Here is a 25,548-nt window from a genome sequence, read left to right on the forward strand (position 1 = left end):
GGCAAGAATATTGGAGTGGGTTGCCATATCCTCCTCAAAACTACCATGAGGTATCTATTAATACAAAAACATACCATAATGGGACGAGAGGATTTTTTTAAGTCAATCACCTTCCTGCCCTTTCCTAGATGGTATGAAGTCAAGTCTGCTTTAGTTTATGAATAGGGCTAGGCACAGATGGCAGGCGAATGCTTCATGTTGCTTTATATCTGTGCTTGCATTCTCTAGGGAATGTATTCCTATCTGCACAAATGGAGCCACTTCACTGCATTTTCTCAGCTAATTCAGCAGAGCTTCAGAATTTGAACCCACATCCTCCCACTCCAGAGTTCACACTCTTCCTGTCTCCGCTCATCCACCTCTGCATCCCTGCACTCTTCTGCTCTTATCAACAGATTGAGTGAAAGCATAAGGGAAATGCTTTTGTCATGCAAAAAGCATCTGGGAAAACAGCATCAATTCTCCTTTGATTTGTGCATTTTAGACATAACTAAGGACAACTGTAAGAATTCCTTTTTATATTTCTCCCTAAATATTTAGCAGTCCTATATCACAATAAGTGATACTGACAAAAATTTTTAAAGAAATGCATTTGGCCCATCATTCAAGGAAAAATATTTTTCAGGAAAAAAAAGTTATAATGGGAATCACAGAATGATCACTATATAAAGTTACCATTATGGCATACTCTAACTTAAATAATAAAATAACAAGCAAGCATTTTTATTATTATATCATGTTATTAATGTGCAAGGAAGGCACTCCATTCCCTCATTCAATAGGCATTTGTCAAGAGCATATTACACGAATGTAATGTGTAATGTTAAGAGATGTATTCATTCAGATACACGTCAGACAGACACAAGTTGCCCTCCATGAACTAATAAAGGATGACATTTGAAGGTGAGAAGAGGAAATAAAGGGGTGAATGTGAGTAGATGGAGGGGTCTAACATAACACCAGGTTTCTGACTTAGGCTACTAGATAGAGGCTGCACGACTCATTCAGGTGAAGGAAGAAAGGTTGGTTCAGGACATATGGGCTGTTTGACACTTTGGAGCTTTATTTTCTGTCCTGTCTCTAGGGTGTTTTGTTTTGTTTCCACCCTAGGCTCTGGTTGAAGCACTGTGCTCCTTGGAGCTTGGTAGAGTCATAACCTTTGTCTGATTATCTAGGCTTTGTGAATCCAATTAGAGATGGTAAAATATGTATGTAAGAGATTTCTGCCATCCTAACCCTAAACTACCCTTGAGTATTCTCTTCCTGACTATTACATTAATTATATTTTTAATTTTTGTCTTTTCAACCTAATTATGAAAGTTCACGTTGGTCCCTGTCCATGCCTCAGTGTCTCCGCCCCTCCCCTCAGGCTGATTTTTTATAGAAAAAAAAAGTGTACTTAAACTATGATTTAGTATAATGCAGCACTAGGTACAAAGCTAATAAATGATGTCACTAAAATATATTAAGAAAAAGTATGATTCATCTTGATTTTAAAATCTGAAAGAAAAAGGATGTGGGGAAATTTAAATGCTGTTTTGTCATTGAATGAAGACATACTTCAGAGAGCTTTCTGTCCTCATGAATGCTACAAAAATCCCTTTATAACTTGATTTTACTCAGAGGTTTTCTAAAACATCTGTTTAAATTATTCAACTAATTTTACTTTTAATTCCTACTTCTGTAATAATTTCAAAGAGACCTATGTGGCTAGATGGGTTTTCTCCTATAGATATGTCTCTATGAAACAGAATTCAATGCATGGTGTGTTAGTGTTAGTAGCTCAGTTGTGTCTGACTCTTTGCAACCCTGACTGTAACCCATCAGGTCCCTCTGTCCATGGAATTTTCCAGGCAAGAATACTGGAGTGGGTTGTCATTTCCAGTATTCAAAGCATACTGGAAGAAATTTTGCTCTTCTGCTATCTTCCACATTATGAATTCTGTGTCACAGGATGCATAGCTCTTTTTTGGCTTTCTCATCTCACATCTGACTCCTCACCATCTTCCCCTGCCCTTGAGCCTGATTTTCTCCTGCCCTTGAGCCTGGCACTTGCTGGAGCTGGCAGGCATCAGACAGCATCGGCTGGGAGCCAGGCTGGGCCTTTGGACAGGGAAGGCTCTGGGAAGCAGACTGACATGGCTCAATAATTAGCACAATGCTGGACACAATGCTCAATAAGGATCTGCTGAATTAATGGCTGTGTGTGCCGCCTGACTGTTGTGAACACTTCAAGCCGATAACACGGAGTTAACTGGCTGAGCATTATAAATGAGAGCGGAGAACTGACCCACTCCTTGGTCTTCCAAAGTCAATAAAACTTAGAGAAAGCCTGCCTTCAGAGATATAAATGTTTTATTCACTTTTAATATCTGTGTCAGTAATTTTAGCAATGCAAAAAAAAATAAACAGTTTCAAACATTTTGTGTATTGTTTTGAATAATTAGAGATACTTTGACAGAGAATAGCAGGAGGCAAATTTGAATGTGAAGTGTTAGGATGACACATAAGTGTATTATACAAAATACTTCAGTAGTAAATCTCAGCTACTTATCATATAATAGCTCTTGATGTGGAGCTGGTCTAAATTAAGCATCTCCAAGCCTAACTAAACAATTTGAGCACTTTCCAATGTTCTGAAAACTCCTAAAATTAGTGTTTCATCCTGATTGCTTCAGTCATCTCCACATTCAATCATATTATCAATACAAAAAAATTCCAATTAGCATATTTTATAAATTGGTCTTACATTGTGCTTCTTTGACTTACTATGATTCCACAAAGCTAAAAGAGGAAAAGGAATTCTGGCTAGCTAGTATTCAGTCATCTCTCTAGAAGCACTGATACATCCATAAGTATGTACATAAACTCCAGGTTCTTGGATGGAGTGGTACAACTCCCATAGTCCCTGCAGCACTGGGCAGCCTCCACCCCCTGACTTGTTCAGGTGTCCATTTCATCCTGAAATGTCTCTTACTATCTCCACCACTGCTCCTCAGGGGACAGCTGCAACTCTGCAGAATTTCTGATCTGAGATTCAGTGGTCTTTTTTTTGTTGTTTTTCAATTACCTTAAAAAAAAAAAAAAAACTTAGCCTGATCCATGTTTGAATTACTATGAAGGTGTTCAATAGCTTGATGTAGGACCATGATTTTATTCATTCTAAAAATCAAGTCACTGAAAGAGTTCTCTGAATAGAAATAACATCTTATATGCACTTATATTTGCTTCCCCAAGCCCTTGAAGTCACAACATGAAAAGTAAGAGCAGGCTGTCATTTATAAAATGTAAAGGGAGTGAAAGCAAAAAAAAAAGGAGTTATATGTCAGAGCTCAGGACATTTTGTTTGGTTATATATTTATTGTTGGGCTTCCCTGCTGGCTCAATGGTAAAGAATTTGTGTTCCAGTGCAGAAGACAAAGGTTCAATCCCTGATCAGGGAAGATCCCACATGTCATGGACCAACTGGGTTCCCCCTACGCCACAACTATTGAGCCTGTGCTCTAGAGTCCAGGAGCCACAACTACTGAAGTCCATGTCCCTTGAGCCTGTGCTCCACAACAAGAGAAGCCACAATGAGAGGTCTGCGTACCACAGCTAGATAGTAGCCCCTACTCACGGCAACTAATGAAGAGTCCAAGCAACAACAAAGACTCAGCACAGCGGAAAAAAATCTGTTATCCACAAGAAAGCAAAATAAACTCTCTCTGGCTTTCTCTAGGTAAAACAATATATTTAAAAAAGAAGTATATATTCAAACACAAATACAAGTACCACTTAAATTGATGTTATTAATAATCCACATAATGTGGACATTTCCAGACCCTGAAAAATGTTTTTCCCGACTAGTCCGACTAACCATGTCCAAACAGATCTAATAAACTTTCAGAGACACAAATTTCTTTCTAAGTCAAATTTACAAGTTTGATCCTAATAGATTCCCATCTGCATATGCCAAAATATAATGTTTTCTAGTTGTTAGGTTTAGAGCCCCAAACTGTCTTACTTTACTTTCCTGCCACTCTCAAGGACTTCCATCAGATCAGTCAAGTCAAGAAAGGTCACCGGTCTGGAACCCACGGCAAAGTTGCTCTATTCACTGGCGCATTTGCTGAAGTACGTTTTTTTATCTTTCAAAGTTGAAGACCACATTGATTGAGTAAGGGATGAATGCTCATACTAATGAGCTCTCCATGCTCTTGTTGAGTATTTTTCCTCTGAATTAGTTGAAATTTTAAGAGTTATGCAGGACCTTACTTGGAATGTTAGAACCCAGGGAATAAAATCGCCACTCCCAACCCCACCCCAGATGTTTTGACTTCCTCATGACTTCTAATGATGAAGAATGGAACAATCTTTACATCTTTACACCAAGAAAGAACTTTCTCGTATACAATTAAGGCTGAAGAGCTATCCCTTTAGAACTGTAGCATTTGCCTTTGTTTTATAAGCTGTCTGTCTCCGGCACACCACCCGAACCTTGAATTCATGGTTAACATTAATCCTCTTCTTTTCTATACATAGATACATACACATCCAGTTCAGCACGTATTTCCTTTCAAACACAGATATTCTTTACATGCAGTGTTTTATATGGAGAAGTTTATGGAAGATTAGTAACAAAATAAAATGATTTGGGGAAATTCAAATGATCTTCAACTTCTAAAAAAATATAAACTGTATTATATAATTATCCATTGCTTCTTAAACCCTCCCCACCATCCTCTACATATGGAAAAATGATAAGAATGGAAACTAAAGAGAAATAGTAAGATGGTTCAGATTGAACTAAGCCATTTAATTCTTTGTATTGTTGAAGTTTGCTTCTATGATTAAAACCATCATGATTATTAAGAAATAGCTTTCTTTCAGAGTCACATTAGAACCAGAAAAGGAGGCATTTGTCATGCATTGAGATACCTCTGGCATAGCTCACTCCTCTGAATCATGTCTGCCCTTTCTCCTTTCCTCTTTTAACATTTGGAAAATAACATCTATGTTAGTTGATAACAGAGCTGGAAGAAAGAACCAAGAAAGTGATGTGAGCTCTGTCAATCTTCAACCTCACCAAGGAAAACACATTAAAATGTTTTTCATGGAAAATCAGCTTCAGTCTACAAATATTCAGAGCAAAGCGACCTTGCATATATATAACACACCGGGATTCTTGGAAGAATATAAGTGAGCCAATGAGAAAGAAGGGGAAACATCCTAAAGGAAGAAATTAAATCCAGGAAAACAATTGGCAAATGCATTTCTTACCTTTTCTGCTGACTGGGCTGTACCAAAAAAGATGGGGATAAAAGCTAACCAAATGATGCAGGTGGTATACATGGTAAATCCAATAGGTTTGGCTTCATTGAAAGTCTCTGGAACTCCTCTTGTTTTAATGGCATAGACAGTACAAGTAACCATCAAGAGAATACTGTAGCCCAGTGAACAAATGAGCGAGAGATCAGAGATGTCGCACTTGAGCACTCCCCTGGCGTTCTCCGGATCTAGAGTCCTCTGTTCTCCATAGTCTATGATGATGTGTGGTGGGTCCACAACAAACCAGACACACACTCCCAGGAGCTGGATGGAGATCAGGCTGAAGGTGATCACCAGCTGGGATGCAGGACTGATAAACTTAGGTGCTGTGACAGATTTCTTCCCCTGCTCAAATATTCGGTGGATTCGGTTTGTTTTGGTCAGGAGCGCTGCGTAGCTGAAACACATGCCGAGTCCTAGGAAGATCCGCCGGAAGGAGCAGATGATGGTATCTGGTGCTGCAATCATCAAAAAGGTGATTGAATAACAGAGAAAAATCCCCGTGAGGAGCACGTAACTAAGTTCGCGGCCCGAAGCCCTCACGATAGGCGTGTCGTTATAGCGGACAAAGGTCACGATCACAAAGGTGGTGGCGATGATTCCCAAGATGGCAACGAACACAGGCACCACTGCCCAGGGAGAATGCCACTCGAGTTTGATGATGGGGATTAGCTGGCAGCCTGTGCGGTTGACGTTGGGTCTCTGATCCAAAGGGCAGAGTTCACAGGACAGCTCATCTACCTGGTAGTTGTAACCTTCACAGCGCTCGCAGTGCCAGCAGCAAGGGACTCCTTTCACCGTCTTCTTCCTCTCACCAGGCTTACAGGGCAGGCTGCAGACCGACGCCGGGTGAGTGTGCTCTCTATTGGCCCACTGCATGTCTTCCACCTGTGGGTATAAAATATTAATGAGCCTTCCATTTTCCCCCCATTTATAATATCCTAATCCTAGCCACAGGTTTGTAATAAATCACTGAATGCTGACAGGACAGTTTACCATAATAAGAGCCCAGAGTTTCTTTCCCTGACTTTATGAAAGTATTAAATGATTGGGGCCAAAAAATCATTCACATCATCAACTTGATGAGTGCCATTACTTTCCATTTACCTCCTTGATTTTGACCAATCTGACATTTGGAGAAAGATGCATTGATCCAAACAGCTTTAAAATGGAAAAAAAAAAAAAAGAAAAGTCCCATGGAAAGAAACCTGTTAGAGCTAAACTCAGATATAAATGCCCTGAAATACTGGCTAGGATATAAATACACATATAAACAATGGATCAAGTCTTTCTACCATATTTGGGGAAATTCAAATCTCACTGTGTCAATTTTGAAAGGAAATGGCAAAACTAGCTACTTTAATCTCTGACACTCCTCATGTGTCCATAGTGACAAACTATATGAACGGTTTTGCCTCTGTTTAACATTCAGATTCACTTATGCCCCTCAGCCTTGCATTTTCACATTGGGGAAAAGACCATGCTGAGTGAGACAGCTTGATGATGATGTTTCCATTGAACAAAAGTAGGCTTAAAGCAGTGAAATTGATACAAATGAGTGAGATCCCCTAGTAGGATTTCTGTGTCAAGGCCTTAGGGTTCCATCTCACTTTTTTTAATTAGACCATAGAATACCTCTATTAAAACAAAAGTGTTATTTTAAAGGAATTTTGCCAGTCATTGACCCCTTACCTTAAATCACTTTACTAAACGTTCTGGACCCAATTCCAATGTGGGGGACAGGGCAAAAGGGGTTTCCTAAACCACAAAGAAATTCTGGAGCACTAGCTGTTTCTCCTATAAGTCAATTCTGACATCATCTACCTGGAAATAGCATCAAATCTCACAAATGCTATAGGAAAAAAAACCAGAAATTATGGATCAACAATTTATTATGACAAGCTGCTTCTATATAAAAGGTAAGCTCTATGAACAGAGTGATTTTGCTCATTGATGTGGACAAACAATGATGGACACTCAATTCATCCTCAAATATTTATTGAATTTGTGAGGAAGGAACAATGTGAGGGGTACCCCTGAGGTAGAAGGAGCCAACTCGAAAGTGCTGAGATCTGGAAATAAAGGATTGCTCAAAGAGGCACAGAGATAAGAGCTGAAGGAATGTTTAAAACAAAACAAAATGAAAAACTATTTTTCCAAGACCAGCTCTATAACAAGTTAAAAGAAAAATCACCATATCCTGTGATAGCCTGGCTCCAAGATGCCCCCCAATAACTTTACCTCCTGGAATCATGCACTCATGGAGTTCTCTCCCACTTTAAACGGGCTGATTTGTGTAAACAATAATATATTCCAGAAATGAGGGCATGTGGTTTCTGAGGTTAGGTCATCAGTGACATTTTGGCCTGTGTCTTGTTCTCTCTTGGATTGCTCACTTCAGGGAAATAATTAAACTATCCTGAGAGTTAAGTTCTCCGACAACCAGCACCCACTTGCCATGCATGTGAGGGTGTCACCCAGAAAGTGAATTCTCTGGCCCCAGGCAAGCCTTCGGATGACTGCAGGCCCAGCTGACACCTTGACCACAAACTCATGAGAGACCCTGAGCCAGAAAAAGCCACTAAGCTTCTTCTGAATTTCCACTCTACAGGAACTGTGTGAGCTAGTAAGTGTTTTCTTGTCTTAAGCTGCTAAACATGGAGTTATTATACAGCAATGGAAAACTAATGCAACTCAAGCTAGGCTTTCTTACCCATCCTGTGAACACCACCAGTATAGCAGTCTATTGAGAATCTACTGAGAAGGTAGTGACAACTAACTATCTTTTACCAAAATATGCCCCCCAAGCTGTCTACTGTCAGCAGCATTCTATCATCACCCTTAAGACTGCCTCCCCTTTGGGAACTATGTGACTGAGACTGTTTTCATAAACATATCTACTGCTTAAGGATGCTTTCCTTTCTTGAATGTGGTGTGAATAGTGGAGGGCAGAGAAGTATAGCCTCTAAGCTCAACATTTGCAGAGGGCCATCAAACCCACCTCAGGTGAAGTGGAGAATTCATGCATGTTTTATTTCAAATATCCTCCATTGAGAAAGTAGATGGTACTTCATGTGTCCTAAGGGCACTCAAGATTATTAGTTCTACCTTGTCTGTTCACCACAAAGGAAAAGCAATCTATCATAACCCTGTTAATTTTCTATTAGCTTTTAATGATTTAGAGAAGTTATTTTATTTATGTATAAGATTCCATTAGGCAAGAAAAAAGTTAAATTGAAAGCGGCTTCTCTCAAAAATATTGAGAAAAATGAAATGCTCCACTGAGTGGCTAAAATATTGATTTTATACCCTAATGGACTCTTAAAAGATAATAAAATATGTTTTGTGAAGGTTATGTTTCAAAGCTAATTATTGTAAAATCAAAATTGCATTTTGTTTGGGGCTTCTGTAGATTTATAATATTACTGTTGAAGAAAATGACACTAAAAAAAAAATTCTCAGACACATTAAACTTCAAATTTGGTGGAGACCTTAAAGGTCAACTTGTCTAACCACATGTCTGATTCTTTAATTCACAAAGCACTTTATTTTCTAGAAGGAAATGACTTATTAACAAAGAAATACACTCAATCAGATAGGCCTCATTACAGAAGATAAATATTCATCATTATAAGCTAAGCATTACATTTTTCTTGATCAATTTTTTGAATACTCAACTAGTGAAAAAATGTTTTCATAAATAAAAATTAAAGTTATAAGATAATGAAAATACCACATCTTTTAAAAACTGTAAATTTTCTTTAAGTAAAAAACAATGTAGTCATGAAATATGTGTGACATTTCATGATATAATGGAGAAAACTATGTATGATTCAGTAAACATGTTAAAAATACATGACTGTATTTCATCAAGAAATCTATTATGTATAACTAGATATGCAGATGACACCACCCTTATGGCAGAAAGTGAAGAGGAACTCAAAAGCCTCTTCATGAAGGTGAAAGTGGAGAGTGAAAAAGTTGGCTTAAAGCTCAACATTCAGAAAACAAAGATCATGGCATCAAGTCCCATCACTTAATGGGAAATAGATGGGGAAACAGTGGAAACACTGTCAGACTTTATTTTTGGGGGCTCCAAAATCACTGCAGATGGTGACTGCAGCCATGAAATTAAAAGACGCTTACTCCTTGGAAGAAAAGTTATGACCAACCTGGATAGCATATTCAAAAGCAGAGACATTACTTTGCCAGCAAAGGTCCGTCTGGTCAAGGCTATGGTTTTTCCTGTGGTCATGTATGGATGTGAGAGTTGAACTGTGAAGAAGGCTGAGCACCAAAGAATTGATGCTTTTGAACTGTGATGTTGGAGAAGACTCTTGAGAGTCCCTTGGACTGCAAGGAGATCCAACCAGTCCATTCTGAAGGAGATCAGCCCTGGGATTTCTTTGGAAGGAATGATGCTAAAGCTGAAACTCCAGTACTTTGGCCACCTCATGCGAAAAGTTGACTCATTGGAAAAGACTCTGATGCTGGGAGGGATTGGGGGCAGGAGGAGAAGGGGACGACAGAGGATGAGATGGCTGGATGGCATGACTGACTCGATGGATGTGAGTCTGAGTGAACTCCGGGAGTTGGTGATGGACAGGGAGGCCTAGCGTGCTGCGATTCATGGGGTCGGAAAGAGTCGGACATGACTGAGCGACTGAACTGAACTGAACTGTACTGTGTTTTGATACCATAGTTGAAGTCTGGGAACCAATTAATATCCACCCCAAAGAGGAACCAATAGCAAACACTTGAGTCAGGTACTTGTAAATACATTAGTATTTGAGACAAAATTTATTTTAGATATGATACCAAATTAAAAATAATACTAATTGAGATTAGTAGTATTAATAGAAATTAAACTTCTTATTTTTCACAACTATACTATAAAACACAAAGATCATTCAGCCCTCTTGCTTTTCTATATTAACAAATTATAGCATCTTTCATAATGAGTAAAAATATTTTAAAATAGGTCTTCCTCTCCTTTGGCATTATTCTGATATTAGGATATTTGTGTCTAAAACATGTGTTCTAACAAACGGATGATAGTTATATTGATAGACCTTCCAGAGATAAAACCATAGCCCATTCCTGTCTTGACAATGTTCACCAACAGTGATTCATTCTGTAGGCCCCAATCCAGTTCATTTTATAGAATATGAGCTATCAACCAGCTTCTGCTGTCAAATTCTGTTATTAATGCAGACGAAGGCACCAATAACCACAAAACCAAAACTTTCTGAGTGTGCCTACATTTTTTTAATCTTTAATCTTCCCAAACATAAATTAAAGACATTATTTTTTATAAAATAATTTTCTTCTGTGTAGTTCTAATAACTCCTGATAAAAGGGCTACAAAAATATTTCCCAATTAAAGGCCCCACTGTAATTAATCATTTTCAGTATGCACTACAAAATTCTCACTCAATTTAATACCTCTATTACAGGGTTTTTCCTCCACATATTAAGTTGTATCTTCAACATTATGATTATTATACATGTGGGAAAATTTTAAATATAACACAAAGATAATTGATATCTAGTCATACCATTCTTAATTAGCTCTTTTTTCTTGCTCTATAAATAAGCATAGTATTAATAATTATTTTGATGACTACTTTGCCACTCCAGTATTCAAATACCCAGTTCTTCATCTGACTTATGTAACAGCATAATGCAATCATTTCCAGTGAAACTGGACATTTTCTCAAAGGTTTATGTGTTAATTTTCATATAACCAATAGGTTTAATAAGTGTATTTAATTAGGATGAGTATTTATTTTTTTTTTTAATTTTATTTTATTTTTAAACTTTACAGGATGAGTATTTAAAATCAGTATTTAAAATGTCAGAATTTGGTTACATATTTTGTGAAGCATATGGTTTTGCTAATGCAGGTCAAAATAAAGTTTATCAATATATTACTTTATACATTCATATTTATAAATGTTTATATATAAATATATATTGCTTCCTTATTATTCATCCTTTCTTTTGGGTCATGCAATGCTTTCTACTTCTATTCAAAGTGGTAAGTGGGTTTAGTGTCCTTTGCAAATCTAGTATGTATGTATGATCCCCAGATTGAAGTCACAGTTTTGTGTGATGTTACAGGTCTACATAACCTCTAAAAATGTAAACACTCCTCCTATTTAAAAAGACAATTTTAAATTAATTAAAATTTTACTTACAATAGCCTTAAAAATAAAATACTTAGGAATAAACTTAACTATTAAAGTGTAATATTTTTAACTTAAAGCTACAAAATATCATTTTAAGAAAGTTAAAGAAATAAATGAAAAGCAATCTGAAGTTCATGGATCAGAAGACTGAACATTGCCAAGATGGAAATACTCACAAAAATAATCAACAGATTAGACATAATCTTTATTAAAATCTCTTCTGACTTCTTTGAAGAAATTGATTAACTGATCCTAAAATTCATAGGGGAATATAAGGGACCAAGAATAGACAAAATGATCTTAAAAGAGCGAAGTTGGGGAATTTACACTTCTTGATTTTAAAACTTCCTACAAAGCTACAGTAATCAAGCAGCATGATACTGGCACAAAGAAAGACTAACCAATGAAAGAAAATTGAGAGTTCAGAAATAATCTATTACATATAAGGTCAATTGATTTTTTTACAAAGCTGACAAGAAAATTCAATGGAGAAAAAATAGTCTTTTCAACAATGGTTCTGGCACAAGACATGTCACCAAAAGAATAAGCAACAAAGTTAAAATAAATAAATCAGACTTCATCAATCTTAAATACTTTCATAATTCAACAGATGCCATTAGGAGAGTGAAAAAACAACCCACAGAGTGGGCAAAAATATTTCTAACTCATATATCTGATAAGGAACTTATATCAGAATATATATTTTAAAACTCTTATAATTAAACTGTTAAAAAAGCATGCAATCCAATTAAAAAATAAGTAAAAGAAATGAAGAGACATTTCTCAAAAAAAAAAAAAAGAGATATGAGTGGTTAATAAGCACAGGAAAAGATGTTTAACATCATTAGTCATCAGAGAAATGCAAAACAAAACCATAGTACCCACTAGGATGGTCATAATAAAAAATACAGACAGAATCCAGTTTTATTGAAGATATGGAGAAATTAAAACTCTTTATATTATTGGTTGCAATGTAAAATGGTGCAGCTATTTTGGACAGCAGTTTGGCACTTCCTTGAAAAATTAAACATAGAATTGCCATATGACCTAGCAATTCCACTCCTAAATCATTTCAGTCTAAGAAAACTGGAGACATATGCTCACACAAAAATTTATACATGAATTTCATAACAGCATTAGTCATTATAGCAAAAAGCAGAAAAAATCCAATTCCATTAAAGAAATGTGCTTTATCTATTCAAATATTAAAAATAAATAAAAAGAAACAAACTAATAATATATACTATGAAATAAATGAACCTTCAAAATATGCTAAGTGAAAGAAATCAGACAAAAAGACCAGTGTGTAATTTTAATTTATATGTACTATCCAGAATAAGCAAAGGCATATACAGCCAGTAGATTTTTGACTGCCAGGAGTTAAGGAGAGAACAGAATAGAGAGGATTTCTTGGGAAGTGATGAAAATAGTCTAAAATTAGTGGCAATGGATAATATGACTCTGTGACTATACTAAAAACCACTGAATTATGTACTTTAAAAAGGGCAAACTTTATGGTATTTGAATTATCTCAATAAAGCTGTTATTTTTTAAATATGCAAACTATGTTGATACAGTCAGGAAGAATTAACATTCAGTACTTCATTTGCTGTATAAAAAAACATATTGCATACCCACTCTGTTTTGAGACACAAGACTCAACGTGAGAATTCAACAGTGACCAAGACGTGGTCCCTGGCCTCCGAGTCAGTGCCGGTGGGGAAAGAGATAAGCAGAGAGCCAGTCGCAGCTCAGTATTAGACTCCCTGAGAAAGAAAAGCAGGGAGGCAGTGGTGCTGCTAGCGGAGGACTCAGCAGGGCACTCAGCCTGGGTTTTGGGGATGTGTGGACAGCAGCCTGAAGGCTCTATAGGAGATAAACCACCAGGAACAGGAATCCCAAAAAGGCATCAAGCCAAAAAAAAAAAAAAAAAAGATTAAAATTCAGGGATGAGAAGCCATAACAAATTGGAGAAACTAAAGATAAAACAAATAGCAAAAATACAGATTAAAACACTGGATGGAGTGGCAAGAGGCAGGCTAAGGAAGAGAGGAAAGGCAAGATCATTTTAAAAGAAACTTACAAGCCGCTGAGATGAGTTTGGATGTTATGCTGAAAGTGAAAGTTGGGATCCTCTGAAGGGACAGAGAAAAAGAAATGCAAAGAGGCAAAAAGATTGTCTGAGGAAACCTTAATAATAGCCATGAAAAGAAGAGAAGCGAAAGGCAAAGGGGAAAAGGAAAGATATACCCATTTGAATGCAGGGTTCCAAAGAATAGAAAGGAGAGAATAGAAAGCCTTCCTTGGTGATCAATGTAAAAAAATAGAAGAAAACAATAGAATGAGAAAGACTAGAGATCTCTTCAAGAAAATTAGAGATACCAAGGGAACATTTCATGCAAAGATGGACACAATAAATGACAGAAATGGTAGGGACCTAACAGAAGCAGAAGATATTAAGAAGACATGGCAAGAATACACAGAAGAACTGTGCAAAAAAGATCTTCATGATCCAGATAATCACAATGGTGTGATCACTCACCTAGAGCCAGACATCCTGGAATGCAAAGTCAAGTGGGCCTCAGCAAGCATCACTATGAACAAAGGTAGGGGAGGTGATGGAATTCTACTTGAGCTATTTCAAATCCTAAAAGATGATGCTGTGAAAGTGCTGCACTCAATATGCCAGCAAATTTGGAAAACTCAGCAGTGGCCACAGGACGAGAAAAGGTCAGTTTTCATGACCCAATCCCAAAGAAAGGCAATGGCAAAGAATGCTCAAACTACTGCACAATAGCACTCATCTTACACGTTAGCAAACTAGTGCTTAAAATTCTCCAAGCCAAGCTTTAACAGTACATGAACTGTGAACATCCAGATATTCAAGCTGGATTTAGAAAAGGCAGAGGAACCAGAGATCAAATTGTCAGCATCCGCTGGATGATCATAAAAGCAAGACAGTTCCAGAAAAACATCTACTTCTGCTTTATTGACTATGCCAAAGCTTTTGACTGTGTGGATCACAACAAATGGTGGAAAATTCTTCAAGACATGGGAATACCAGACCCACCTGACCCGCTTCCTGAGAAATCTGTATGCTGGTCAAGAAGCAACAGTTAAAACTGGACATGGAACAACAGACTGGTTCCAAATCAGGAAAGGAGTATGTCAAGGCTGTGTATTGTCACCCTACTTAATTTACACTGAGAGATTTTTTTGGGGGGGTTCCAAAATCACGCAGATAGTGACTGCAGCCATGAAATTAAAAGATGCTTGCTCCTTGGAAGAAAAGTTGTGACCAACCTAAGCAGCTTATTAAAAAGCAGAGACATTACTTTGCCAACAAAAGTCCATCTAGTCAAAGCTACGGTTTTTCCAGTAGTCATGTATAGATGTGAGATTTGGACTACAGAGAAAGCTGAGTGCTGAAGAATTGATGCTTTTGAACTGTGGTGTTGGAGAAGACTCTTGAGAGTCCCTTGGACTGCAAGGAGATCCAGCCAGTCCATCTTAAAGGAAATCAGTCCTGAATATTCATTGGAAGGACTGATGCTGAAGTTGAAACTCCAATACTTTGGCCACCTGATGTGAAGAACTGACTCATCTGAAAAGACCCTGATGCTGGGAAAGATTGAAGGCGGGAGGAGAAGGGGATGACAGAGGATGAAATGGTTGGATGGCATCATCGCGTCAATGGACATGAGTTTGAGTAACCTCTGGGAGTTGGTGATAGAGAGGGAGGCTTGACCTGTTGCAGTCCATGGGGTCACAAAGAGTCGGACACGACTGAGCAACTGAACTGAAGGGGCAAAGATGATGAGCTTTATTGCATAGAAGGATCACTGTGCAGTATAGAGAGAAGATGGAAAAAATCCAAGGCTAGATATGGTCAATCACCTGTCAAGCTGAGGCTTTTGCCAAATTCCAGCTGAAAGTGATGACAAGAGGAATCCAAAGAGCAGCAGTGAGCAGGAAGGACTTTGTAAGCAGCACCAGGTTTCTCAGACTATCCTCATGGCCCAAGAGCATGATTAAAGAATTTTAACCAAATGTGTGATCTCATATAAAATAAAATATACATTTTATACATATATATATATATATATATGATATCAGTGTGGTGACAGATCAGGAGAAAGGATGATACAAGCAAGAATAAAAATTAAGGGAATAATGTCATAATTCTAGGCAAGATAAGAGCCTATGAACTGTTAGAATCAGTAATTATGAAGAAAATGGGATAGGTTTAAGATATAGTGGGAAAAAAATAGAAATAAGAGTGGCAAGAAGGAAACAGAAGAACCAAACAATGGCATCCGGCCTTGTGTTTTAGAGTCATCCTTAGCATTTCACTTACTTCAGCCTTATTTCTGATCAACCACCAACTACATGGCCAGGCTCATGATCTCACCCCTGCTTAACTCCCAGGTAATTATGTACCAACCCTCCTTACTCACCTATTGTACATCACACAACACCTTGTAATCTTCTTCAATGGCACTTTTACAGTAAGCAAGTCTGCATTTGTTTTTCTTTTTACTTCAATAAATGGTTTTATAAATTTTACATTATGTTCCTTAGAATCACTTAAAGGCTTTACTCAAACTATATCTCACTGGGAAGCAGTTCTTAGAGACTACAGTTTAACAGGCCTGGGAAGGAACCTCAACTTGGCATTTTTAAAAGAAGCCCTTCTTCTTTCAGTGATTCTGTCATGTAATTAGTGAACCACACTTTGCTAAGCACCAAGTTAAATTTATTTTTCTCAGGAGAGGAAGAGCCTATTCTGTTTTTCCACCATTGTGATCCAAAGCCTAACGTGGTGACTAACCTCCAGTGAACATTCATAAATATTTGCTGAATGAATGAAGGAGGACTGGAAGAACAAGTGAACAGGTGATGGTGTCCTTTACCCAAAGTCCCAGGGAGGCTTCCAAGCCAGGAAGCTGAACACATCAGCTGTGCTCATGAATCAGGATTGCCTGAGGCAAAGATTTTCAAGGCACAGTCATATGCAAGGCAGTTGAGACCATGAATATGTATTAGCAAATTCTCACCCACAGAAACAATGGAATGTGTGAAAGGAAGATGGCACAAATGGAGGCATGGAAAGAGCAAAATGTAAAGAGCAGACTCAGTAAGATTAGTAGAAGAGGATGGAAAAACATGGCCATATGGAAACCAGGGAAGAATCCAGTCCAAGGTCCAAGAAACCCAACAGATTATTTTCAGAAATGAGGAAGTGCTCAGTGGCGCCCAAAGACAGATTTCATGAGCATACGATTTGAAAATTGAGAGTCCTTGGTTACCTTCATGACAAAAAGAAAAAAAAAAAAGTTAACTTTTCTGTGAAATCTTCTCAAAAGACCCTATACCACTCAGGTGGGTATACTCCTTCCCTGGATTTCATTATATACCATTATGTATTGAAGGCAATGGCATCCCACTCCAGCACTCTTGCCTGGAAAATCCCATGGATGGAGGAGCCCGGTGGGCTGCTGTCTATGGGGTCACACAGAGTCGGACACGACTGAAGCGACTTAGCAGCAGCAGCAGCAGCATTTTTTTATAACTCTTTGACATTATATTGGGACTATCTGTTTACGTGTTCATTTCCCCACCAGACAGAGAGCAGAAAATCTCAAGGACAAATATTTTTACCTCCCATTATCTGTATTAAGACCTAGGATTCAGTAGGCATTCAATATTTGAAAAAAAAAAAGACATAAATTGATTAATGATTAGAATGTGTGGTAAACACATCTATCACTACTCCAAATATATAAGGACTCTCTATTTGGGGTTTTAAGTAGGATGGTAACAAACTTACTCTTCCTAAATCTGTGTGGCCTCTTACTGTTTCATCCATACCTTCAGAGAAGCCAATCTGGGGGACACTCTGTACTCTGATCTTATCGGGATGCACCTTAGAGGGATGTTGGAAAGATCTAACAAGCTGATATCTATGAAAATGGTTGGTAAACACAAAATGTAAAGGGCAGTCTGAAACTCTTCATATGTCTTGGTTTAGGACTGAGGCAGCATTGGAAAGAAGGTAACCACTCTCCACCTATTAGTAAACATAGCTGTTCTGTTAAAAAAACTATGTCAGCTGCAACAGACCAAACCACGGTCTTTGGATTGCATCCAGATCTGCTATTTCATGCTTTTATTTTCCCATAATCTCGGCTCTTAATGTCAGTTCCTGGTAATTGCCACAGGAGATGCCCCTTGACTCACCCCAGCTCTGTGCAGAGAAAAGCACCTAGGCCAGTGCCTCCTGCCCTTGACTCTGAAGCTGAAGAGGGTGGCATCTGCCAGGGAGGATGTTGGGATGAGTGTTGTGGAATGACTATTTTGGAGGACCAGTAAGGAAGTCACACCTACAATACTTTCATTGAATGGGATGCACTAACCCTATGATAGCATTTCACCCCAACATACTACATATGCAAATATCTAGGGAGCATGGGGTATTTGTAGCCACAGTACTGAAACTGGGTAATCTTTTCCCTTAATTTTAAGTTTATGATAAAAATCATAATTTGAATGCTATGAAGAGTAGTCATTTTAACTCTAAAGACATTGTTATAACTTGTATTATTATGTTTATGTTTATGATTATATTCTAAACAACCAAAATTTTTTTTATATAAACGCTTTCTATTTAAGGGCTTCCCTGATAGCTCAGTTGGTAAAAAAAAATGCACCTGAAGTGGAGGAGACCCTGGTTTGATTCCTGGGTCAGGAAGATCCCCTGGAGAAGGGATGGGCTACCCACTCCAGTATTCTTGGGCTTCTCTTGTAGCTCAGCTGGTAAAGAATCTGCCTGCAGTGTTGGAGACCTGGGTTTGAGCCCTGGGTTGGGAAGATCCCCTGGAGAAGGGAAAGGCTATCCACTCCAGTATTCTGGCCTGGAAAATTCCATGGACTGTAGTCCATGGGGTTGCAAAGAGCTGGACACGACTGGGTGGTCATGTATGGATGTGAGAGTTGGACTGTAAAGAAAGCTGAGTGTCAAAGAATTGATGCTTTTGAACTGTGGTATTGGAGAAGACTCTTGAGAGTACCTTGGAATGCAAGGAGATCCAACCAATCCATCCTAAAGGAGATCAGGCCTGGGTGTTCATTGGAAGGACTGATGTTGAAGCTGAAACTCCAATACTTTGGCCACCTGATGCGAAGAACTGACTCATTGGAAAAGACCCTGATGCTGGGAAAGATTGAGGGCAGGAGGAGAAGGGGACAACAGAGGATGAGATGGTTGGATGGCATCACCGACTCAATGGACATGGGTTTGGGTGGACTCCGGGAGTTGGTGATGGACAGGGAGCCCTGGCGTGCTGCGGTTCATGGAGTTGCAAAGAGTCAGACACGACTGAGCAACTGAACTGAACTGAACTGAGTGACTTTCACTTTTCCATTTAAGGTTAATTCATGTGAATGTTTACTATAAAATTACTATTTCAATCACTAAAGATGATTTGACATGCTAGATCTTTTTTGAATATAATTTAAAAGCTTTCATATTTTTAATTTTAAATCTTAAAATATGATATAAAGATCATATATGAATAGCTACATTATAGACATTGTGCCTATATTTTATGATGACTAAATTCAGTTAAGCAGATCCTTCATTGCTAATAAGTAAATAATAAGAAAATCAGCCTGGGGTAATATTCCCTAAGAGCAATCTTTTTGACTCAGGATATTCTTTTAAATTATTCACATTTCTTATTTTTCCTACACTAAGTTGATTTATAAATGCACAAAAAACTAAAACAATTCTTTATAAAGCATTTTGAGATATTTTGAACAATGTAATAGACGTTAGGTGCAAAACACTTGTCTATTTCAATCTTAGCCCCTATCACTCAAAGTATATTTAACTCAATCTGTGGAAATTTATAGGAAGTGAATGCTTTCAGAATGTGAGAAGCTAGACAATGAGGTTTAGAATGAATTATTTCCAGGGGAAAGCTACTTTATATTGCTAAGCAAACAGAACATAAAGAGTGATAATGATGATAACAGCTAACATTTATTGAGGGTATACTATGTGTCGGAACTGTCCTAAGCACAGAACATTAAATGCTTACAATAGCAACCCATTTGGCTTAAGGGATCACAGAACAGTAGGTGACTTGCCCCACATCACATAGTTACTAAATGATGGAGGGGGTATGACGTCATACACCCAATCATAGCATTTTATTGTCTGTACCTGATGGCTCCCCAGGGCAGTGCATGACATGATAGATGGTAGAAAAAAATTAAAACTGACTGAAGATCCAGAGTAGAGAGATGAGGAGATACTGGAGCAGGCATAACACATTTGACGTAAAAGTCCAGATAAAAGGGATGTGGCCCCAGATAGGAGAGGCCCTAGACAAGAGCAGAAGAGTGAATGAGATCAGGGCAAATCAGTTTATTGGGGATGGAAAGAAGAATAGAAAGAAGAATCAAAAGAATCTGGTGATAATTTGCCTAAAGGATTTTTTCCACACCAGATCCAATATAAAAACCTTAGATAAAATTAAAAAACATTTGCTTCATGGTTTGATCCTAGGGGTTCCTTCACCCTCAAAGTTATTACAGTGAAACCCTGTCTCCAACTAACATTCTTCTAGCTATTACATTCCATTTAAGAACATCATAAAGGAAACTATCAATTTAGCATGCTTTATTCACAGTAATCCTGAATGGCACTCCTCCTGCCTGAAAGGCGTTTATAAATTAATCCCAAATGAATAAACGCAAACTAAGATACTTTATTTGAAATAAAAAGAGAAGACACCCAGTTTAAAAAATCTCACTTCTATACTGAATTTCTAAGGACTGCAGACTCTTTACACTACCCACACAGAGACAGGCGGGAAACTGCTAAATACCAGCAAAAAAGGCTGCTGCAGCCAGGAAGAAATAGAGTTATCACAACCGAGACATGTCATAAAAATAAATGACTTTGGGAAAAATGGTGAGAACCTGATGTGGCTTTTTAGCCCCAAACCTAGAGGCTAAAGACTTCCTACCGATTGCAGAATAGAAAGATTGAGAGAGATTAAGAAAAGTTCCCTTGGATCAGCAGGAGCAAAGTGACCAGACAAAAAAGAACAGAGACAAATGAGAAATTGAATGATACAAGAGGAGACCGCAGCCAGCAGCAACTGTAACTCAGGAAGACACTCAAATATTTTCCAGAACTGTTTGTTTTTATGCTTCAGTTCATAGGATAAATGGTATTGAGACACAATGTTAAGACTGTTGCTTAGAATGTGCAACTTTGAACAAATGCAGATATAAAAACTGAATTGTCAGAAACTTACAGGGAAAAACCCACATGATATTGACATGTTTATTCTGAAACAGAAGTGACAAATATTATATCAGAACTAAGACAACAATATAAGAAAATGAGCTCTCTGATGTCAGAAGAGAAACATTTTTAATCAGCCATATCTAGCTAAGTGAAAGTGTAAGTGTTATGTCCGACTCTTTGCAACCCAATGGACTGTAGCTGTCCATGGAATTCTCCAAGCAAGAATACTGGAATGGGTATACATTCCTTTCTCCAGGGGATCTTCTAACCAGAATTTAAACACAGGAAGATTCTTAACTGTCTGAACCACCAGGGAAGTCCTATATAGCTAAGAATGTCCTTCAGTTATGAAGAAGTTATTTATTTATTTATTTGAAAACATGAATTTCAATAGCAGTATAATCAACAAGGTAGGTACTAGGAATATAAAAATGAATGAAGCAAGGTTTGAACACACAAATATCTTGGAAATTTAGAAGGGACTTGAATTCAATGCTAAAATTATGTGATCAAATATTCGGTGTTACTGAAGCTGGGTCACACCTGACTCAAAAAAAAAAAAAAAAAAGACTATAAGATTTACTCTCTGGAAAAGGTAAAACTAGAGGCAGGACACCTGGAACATTTGGGATCAGGGTACCACAATGACATCAGTTGTGATAAGTAAAAATGTAAATGCTGAATTGTGAATTTTTCCATTCTGTTACCCTGTCAGGCTCACAGAGTACCACTGGCCTCACTTACAACCTCTAAGTAGAGGATTTGAAGACTCATCTTTGGGAGACTTTTAGTTAGATCCATCAGCCTAGAAGAAAAGATCTAAACAGTGTGACGTGGGATGACTTCCCAGGGACATACACTGTCATCAAACACACTCACGTGCAGAGAGCTATTGACCAGACTTTCCCTACACTCTTAGATGTGAATGGAATCCCAGGGTCATGGGGCATGAAGACAATTTCTACTATGAACACTAGGCATTGCATTAAACAAAGAGGGGGAAAAGGAAATTTCAGTACATAAAGGCTATACCTGGAGAGAAAAACATTAAAGATTATTAATACCTTCAGAGAGCTTTTTATTTTTTTATTTTTTTTAGTTTCTTTTTTTTATTATTTTATTTTATTTTTAAACTTTACAATATTGTATTAGTTTTGCCAAATATCGAAATGAATCCGCCACAGGTATACCTGTGTTCCCCATCCTGAACCCTCCTCCCTCCTCCCTTTGGGTCGTCCCAGTGCACCAGCCCCAAGCATCCAGTATCGTGCATTGAACCTGGGCTGGCAACTCGTTTCATACATGATATTATACATGTTTCAATGCCATTCTCCCAAATCTCCCCACCCTCTCCCTCTCCCACAGAGTCCATAAGACTGAGCTTTTTAAATTGCATCCATAAATAAGAATATTCTGTGGAAAAGGAACATACATAGAGAATGAAATAACTCATAAATTATAAATCTTTATAATAATATACTTAATTATATTAATTCTATTCATAATTATAATTCTAGATAACTGAATTAATTATAATCTGAATTATAATTTCAGAAACAGAAATCAATAGAAGAATTAGAAGGTAAAGTTGAAGTAATATCCCAGAAAGTAGATTAAAGAGACATAGAAGGACTTCCCCCGTGGCGCAGTAGATGGGAGTCTGCCTGCCAATGCTGGGGACATGGATTCGACCCTTGGTCCAGGAGGATTCCACATGCCACACGCAACTGAGCCCCTGAGCCAAAACTACTGAAGCCTACATGCCTAGAGCCTATGCTCTGCAGCAAGAGAAGCCACCACACTGAGAAGCCCACTCACTGCAATGAAGAGCTGTTGTTCAGTTGCTAAGTCACGTCCAGCACTTCGCAACTCCGTGAACTGCAGCATACCATGCTTCCCTATCCTTCACTATCTCAGCCCCCGCACAAAGCAACGGCGACTCACTGCAGCCAAAAATTAATGAATTTTAAAAGAGACATAGAAAAGAAAATCAGGAGAAAATGAAAGGATAAGTCAAGGATTTAAATAATAATTCCAGAAAAAGAAAATGAAACATTGGAATTATTAAACCAAAAAATTTCCTAGAAGCAAAGAAAAAGATACTTCAGAATAAAAGGACCTACTGAGTGTCCAGTACAATAAATACAAATTATATACATATTAGGGTATACCCTGTTGAGATTTCAGAATAAAGAAGACAAATTGGAGATCGCAAAAGATTCTGGTGCCAAAAAAAATATTACAAAGAATGACAATCAGAATACCCCAAGAGCCAGGGAACAATGAAACAGTGCCTTCAAATTCTAAAGTATAATGATTTCCAACCTAGACTTTGGTAATCTGCAGTGTAAGCATAATATTAAAATGAAGACACTTTTATAAATGCAGGTTCTCCAAAAAAATGTATCTTCAATTTTCAGTCTTAGGAGGCTATCAGTTAATATGCTGTACCTAAGTAAAAGAATTAATGAAGGAAGAGGGGAAACTGGATCATAGGTACAAAAGAAACTGAAAGAAAACCTCTGAATTATTGTAAAAGAGGACACTGAGATGTAAGCTTTGCCTTTATTTTAAAGTTATAACAATCTAAATTGAAGAAGCTGGAGAGATATCTCTAAGAATACAAATATAGTTAACCAGATGTCTTCTGTTGCAAAGTTTGGAAGTGAGTTGGCTTTAAGTATATAAAAAGCAAAACAAAACACTAAGCAACCAAACAGTTTTGTAAATGATGATTATTAGGTACATGAAAATGAAAATTATGATATAATTATAGCAGAGGATGACAGGACAGGAAGTATAAATGGCAGAGGAAGACAGATATAAAGGAGATAATTCCTCATATTCCATAGTGGGAAATTAATATAAACTGACTTAGCAGAAAAATAAGAAGTAGAAAGTAAGTACAAGCAAATTACTTAGAAATACAGATTAAAACACATTAAGAAATATGGAGTTGAATGTAGGTGCATTTGGTCAGCTGAAAGCAGATATATCACGGGCTGTCATTTTCAAATGAGCCTTGTGACACCAACGAACTTCTTATAAACATATAGACAAATAAATTTAGTAAACATTTTAAATAAGAACAAGTTGAAAAAACTTAACAAGTACAGTTATAAAGGAAGATGAATAAGAATTAGAGAAGCGCAAGAGAGCTAAGAATGAAATGCCCACTGAAACTCCACACAGAAAACATTCAAGGGAAGGTGAGAGTCTGCAAAAAAATCATGTTCTTGTCTACAGATCAACCTGCAAAGCTTCTTAATCATTGGGGAAAAAATGCAGAGGTAGAAACAATAATAGAAAATAAGGCAGGAAAAGAAAAAGGATACTTTGAGAACAATTACAGACAAATAACATTTCTAGAGAAACCAAAACAATTGTTATGGAAAATACAATCAAAGGTATAAGGAAAGAAGGGCTTCCCAAGTAGCTCAGTGGTAAAGAATTCACCTGCTTTTGCAGATGTGGGTTCTATCACTAGGTCAGGAAAATCCTTTGGAGAAGGAAATGGCAACCCACTCCAGTACTCTTGCCTGGAAAATCCCATGGATGGAGGAGCCTGGTGGGCTGCAGTCCATGGGGTCGCTAAGAGTCGGACACGACTGAGCGACTTCACTTTCACTTTTCACTTTCATGCATTGGAGAAGGAAATGGCAACCCACTCCATTGTTCTTGCCTGGAGAATCCCAGGGACGGGAGCCTCGTGGGCTGCCGTCTAAGGGGTCGCACAGAGTTGGACATGACTGAAGCGACTTAGCAGCAGCAACTATAGAGAAACGTACTGAATGGATTGATGTGCAAAATTAACGGAAGGGACTGATAAAACATAAGAATTTTTGATGGAAGGTAGAAGATTAAAGAAAAGTCCAATACAAATCAAGCAAGATTAAAAAAAAATGTCGAACAGAAAATAAAAATGATAGTCTCAAACATTCCCACAACGCAAATGCAGAATAAAAAGAGCATAGTATTTTTAAAAGAAACTCTTATGATCACGTAATTAATAACCTGACAAGTTTTCTTTCACATTTGAGGATTAGAGGAAATTTTTCATAGATATGCCATCCCAGAGAAAATATAATACTTTAAAAAGACTTCATTGGAAAAAAAATTGTTTGCGTTTACAATCCAATAAGCTAAAAAGTCGGAGAAGGCAATGGCAACCGACTCCAGTACTCTTGCCTGGAAAATCCCAGGGACTGAGGAGCCTGGTGGGCTGCAGTCCATGGGGTCGCTAAGAGTCGGACACGACTAAGCGACTTCACTTTCACTTTTCACTTTCATGCATTGGAGAAGGAAATGGCAACCCACTCCAGTGTTCTTGCCTGGAGAATCCCAGGGACGGGGGAGCCTGGTGGGCTGGCGTCTATGGGGTCGCACAGAGTCGGACACAACTGAAGTGACTTAGCAGCAGTAGCAGCAGCAAGCTAAAAAGTAAAGGAAACTTGAAAAGTCCAGAGAAGGAATGATAATCTTAAAGATGTGACCATGATCATTGAAATGTGAAAAATCTAACAAAATTGGAGTAAATTGGTTATAAAACTGGGGACAATTAACAAAAATAGTTTAAAGTGACATTTACTGTAAAACAAAAAATACAGTCACAATAATCTGGATCCAAATCCCCCAGGTTTCAATGAAAAAATAACCTGCCATGTACTTCTATAGGTAACAAAGTAAACAATGAGAAGAAAAAATGGTTAGACAAATGATACATTG

At 37.7% G+C, this 25,548-nt stretch overlaps 1 protein-coding gene across 5 annotated transcripts in view; it reads right to left on the reverse strand.

Annotated features, from left to right (window-relative positions):
• The window catches only part of GRM8 (glutamate metabotropic receptor 8), an 865,522-nt gene that overhangs the window by 108,496 nt on the left and 731,478 nt on the right, over positions 1 to 25,548 (reverse strand). For 4 of the 5 annotated variants that reach the window (XM_044946845.2, XM_025291464.3, XM_025291463.3 and 1 more), the window contains one exon: positions 5,263 to 6,198. In XM_044946845.2, coding sequence (XP_044802780.1) covers positions 5,263 to 6,198 — 936 coding nt within the window. Of the gene's footprint in view, positions 1 to 5,262; positions 6,199 to 25,548 lie in introns of those variants that run through there. The other variant, XM_044946847.2, reaches the window with a different exon arrangement.

Source organism: Bubalus bubalis, chromosome 8, assembly GCF_019923935.1.
Source record: "Bubalus bubalis isolate 160015118507 breed Murrah chromosome 8, NDDB_SH_1, whole genome shotgun sequence".
In the NCBI taxonomy this organism is placed as follows: Eukaryota; Metazoa; Chordata; class Mammalia; order Artiodactyla; family Bovidae; genus Bubalus; species Bubalus bubalis.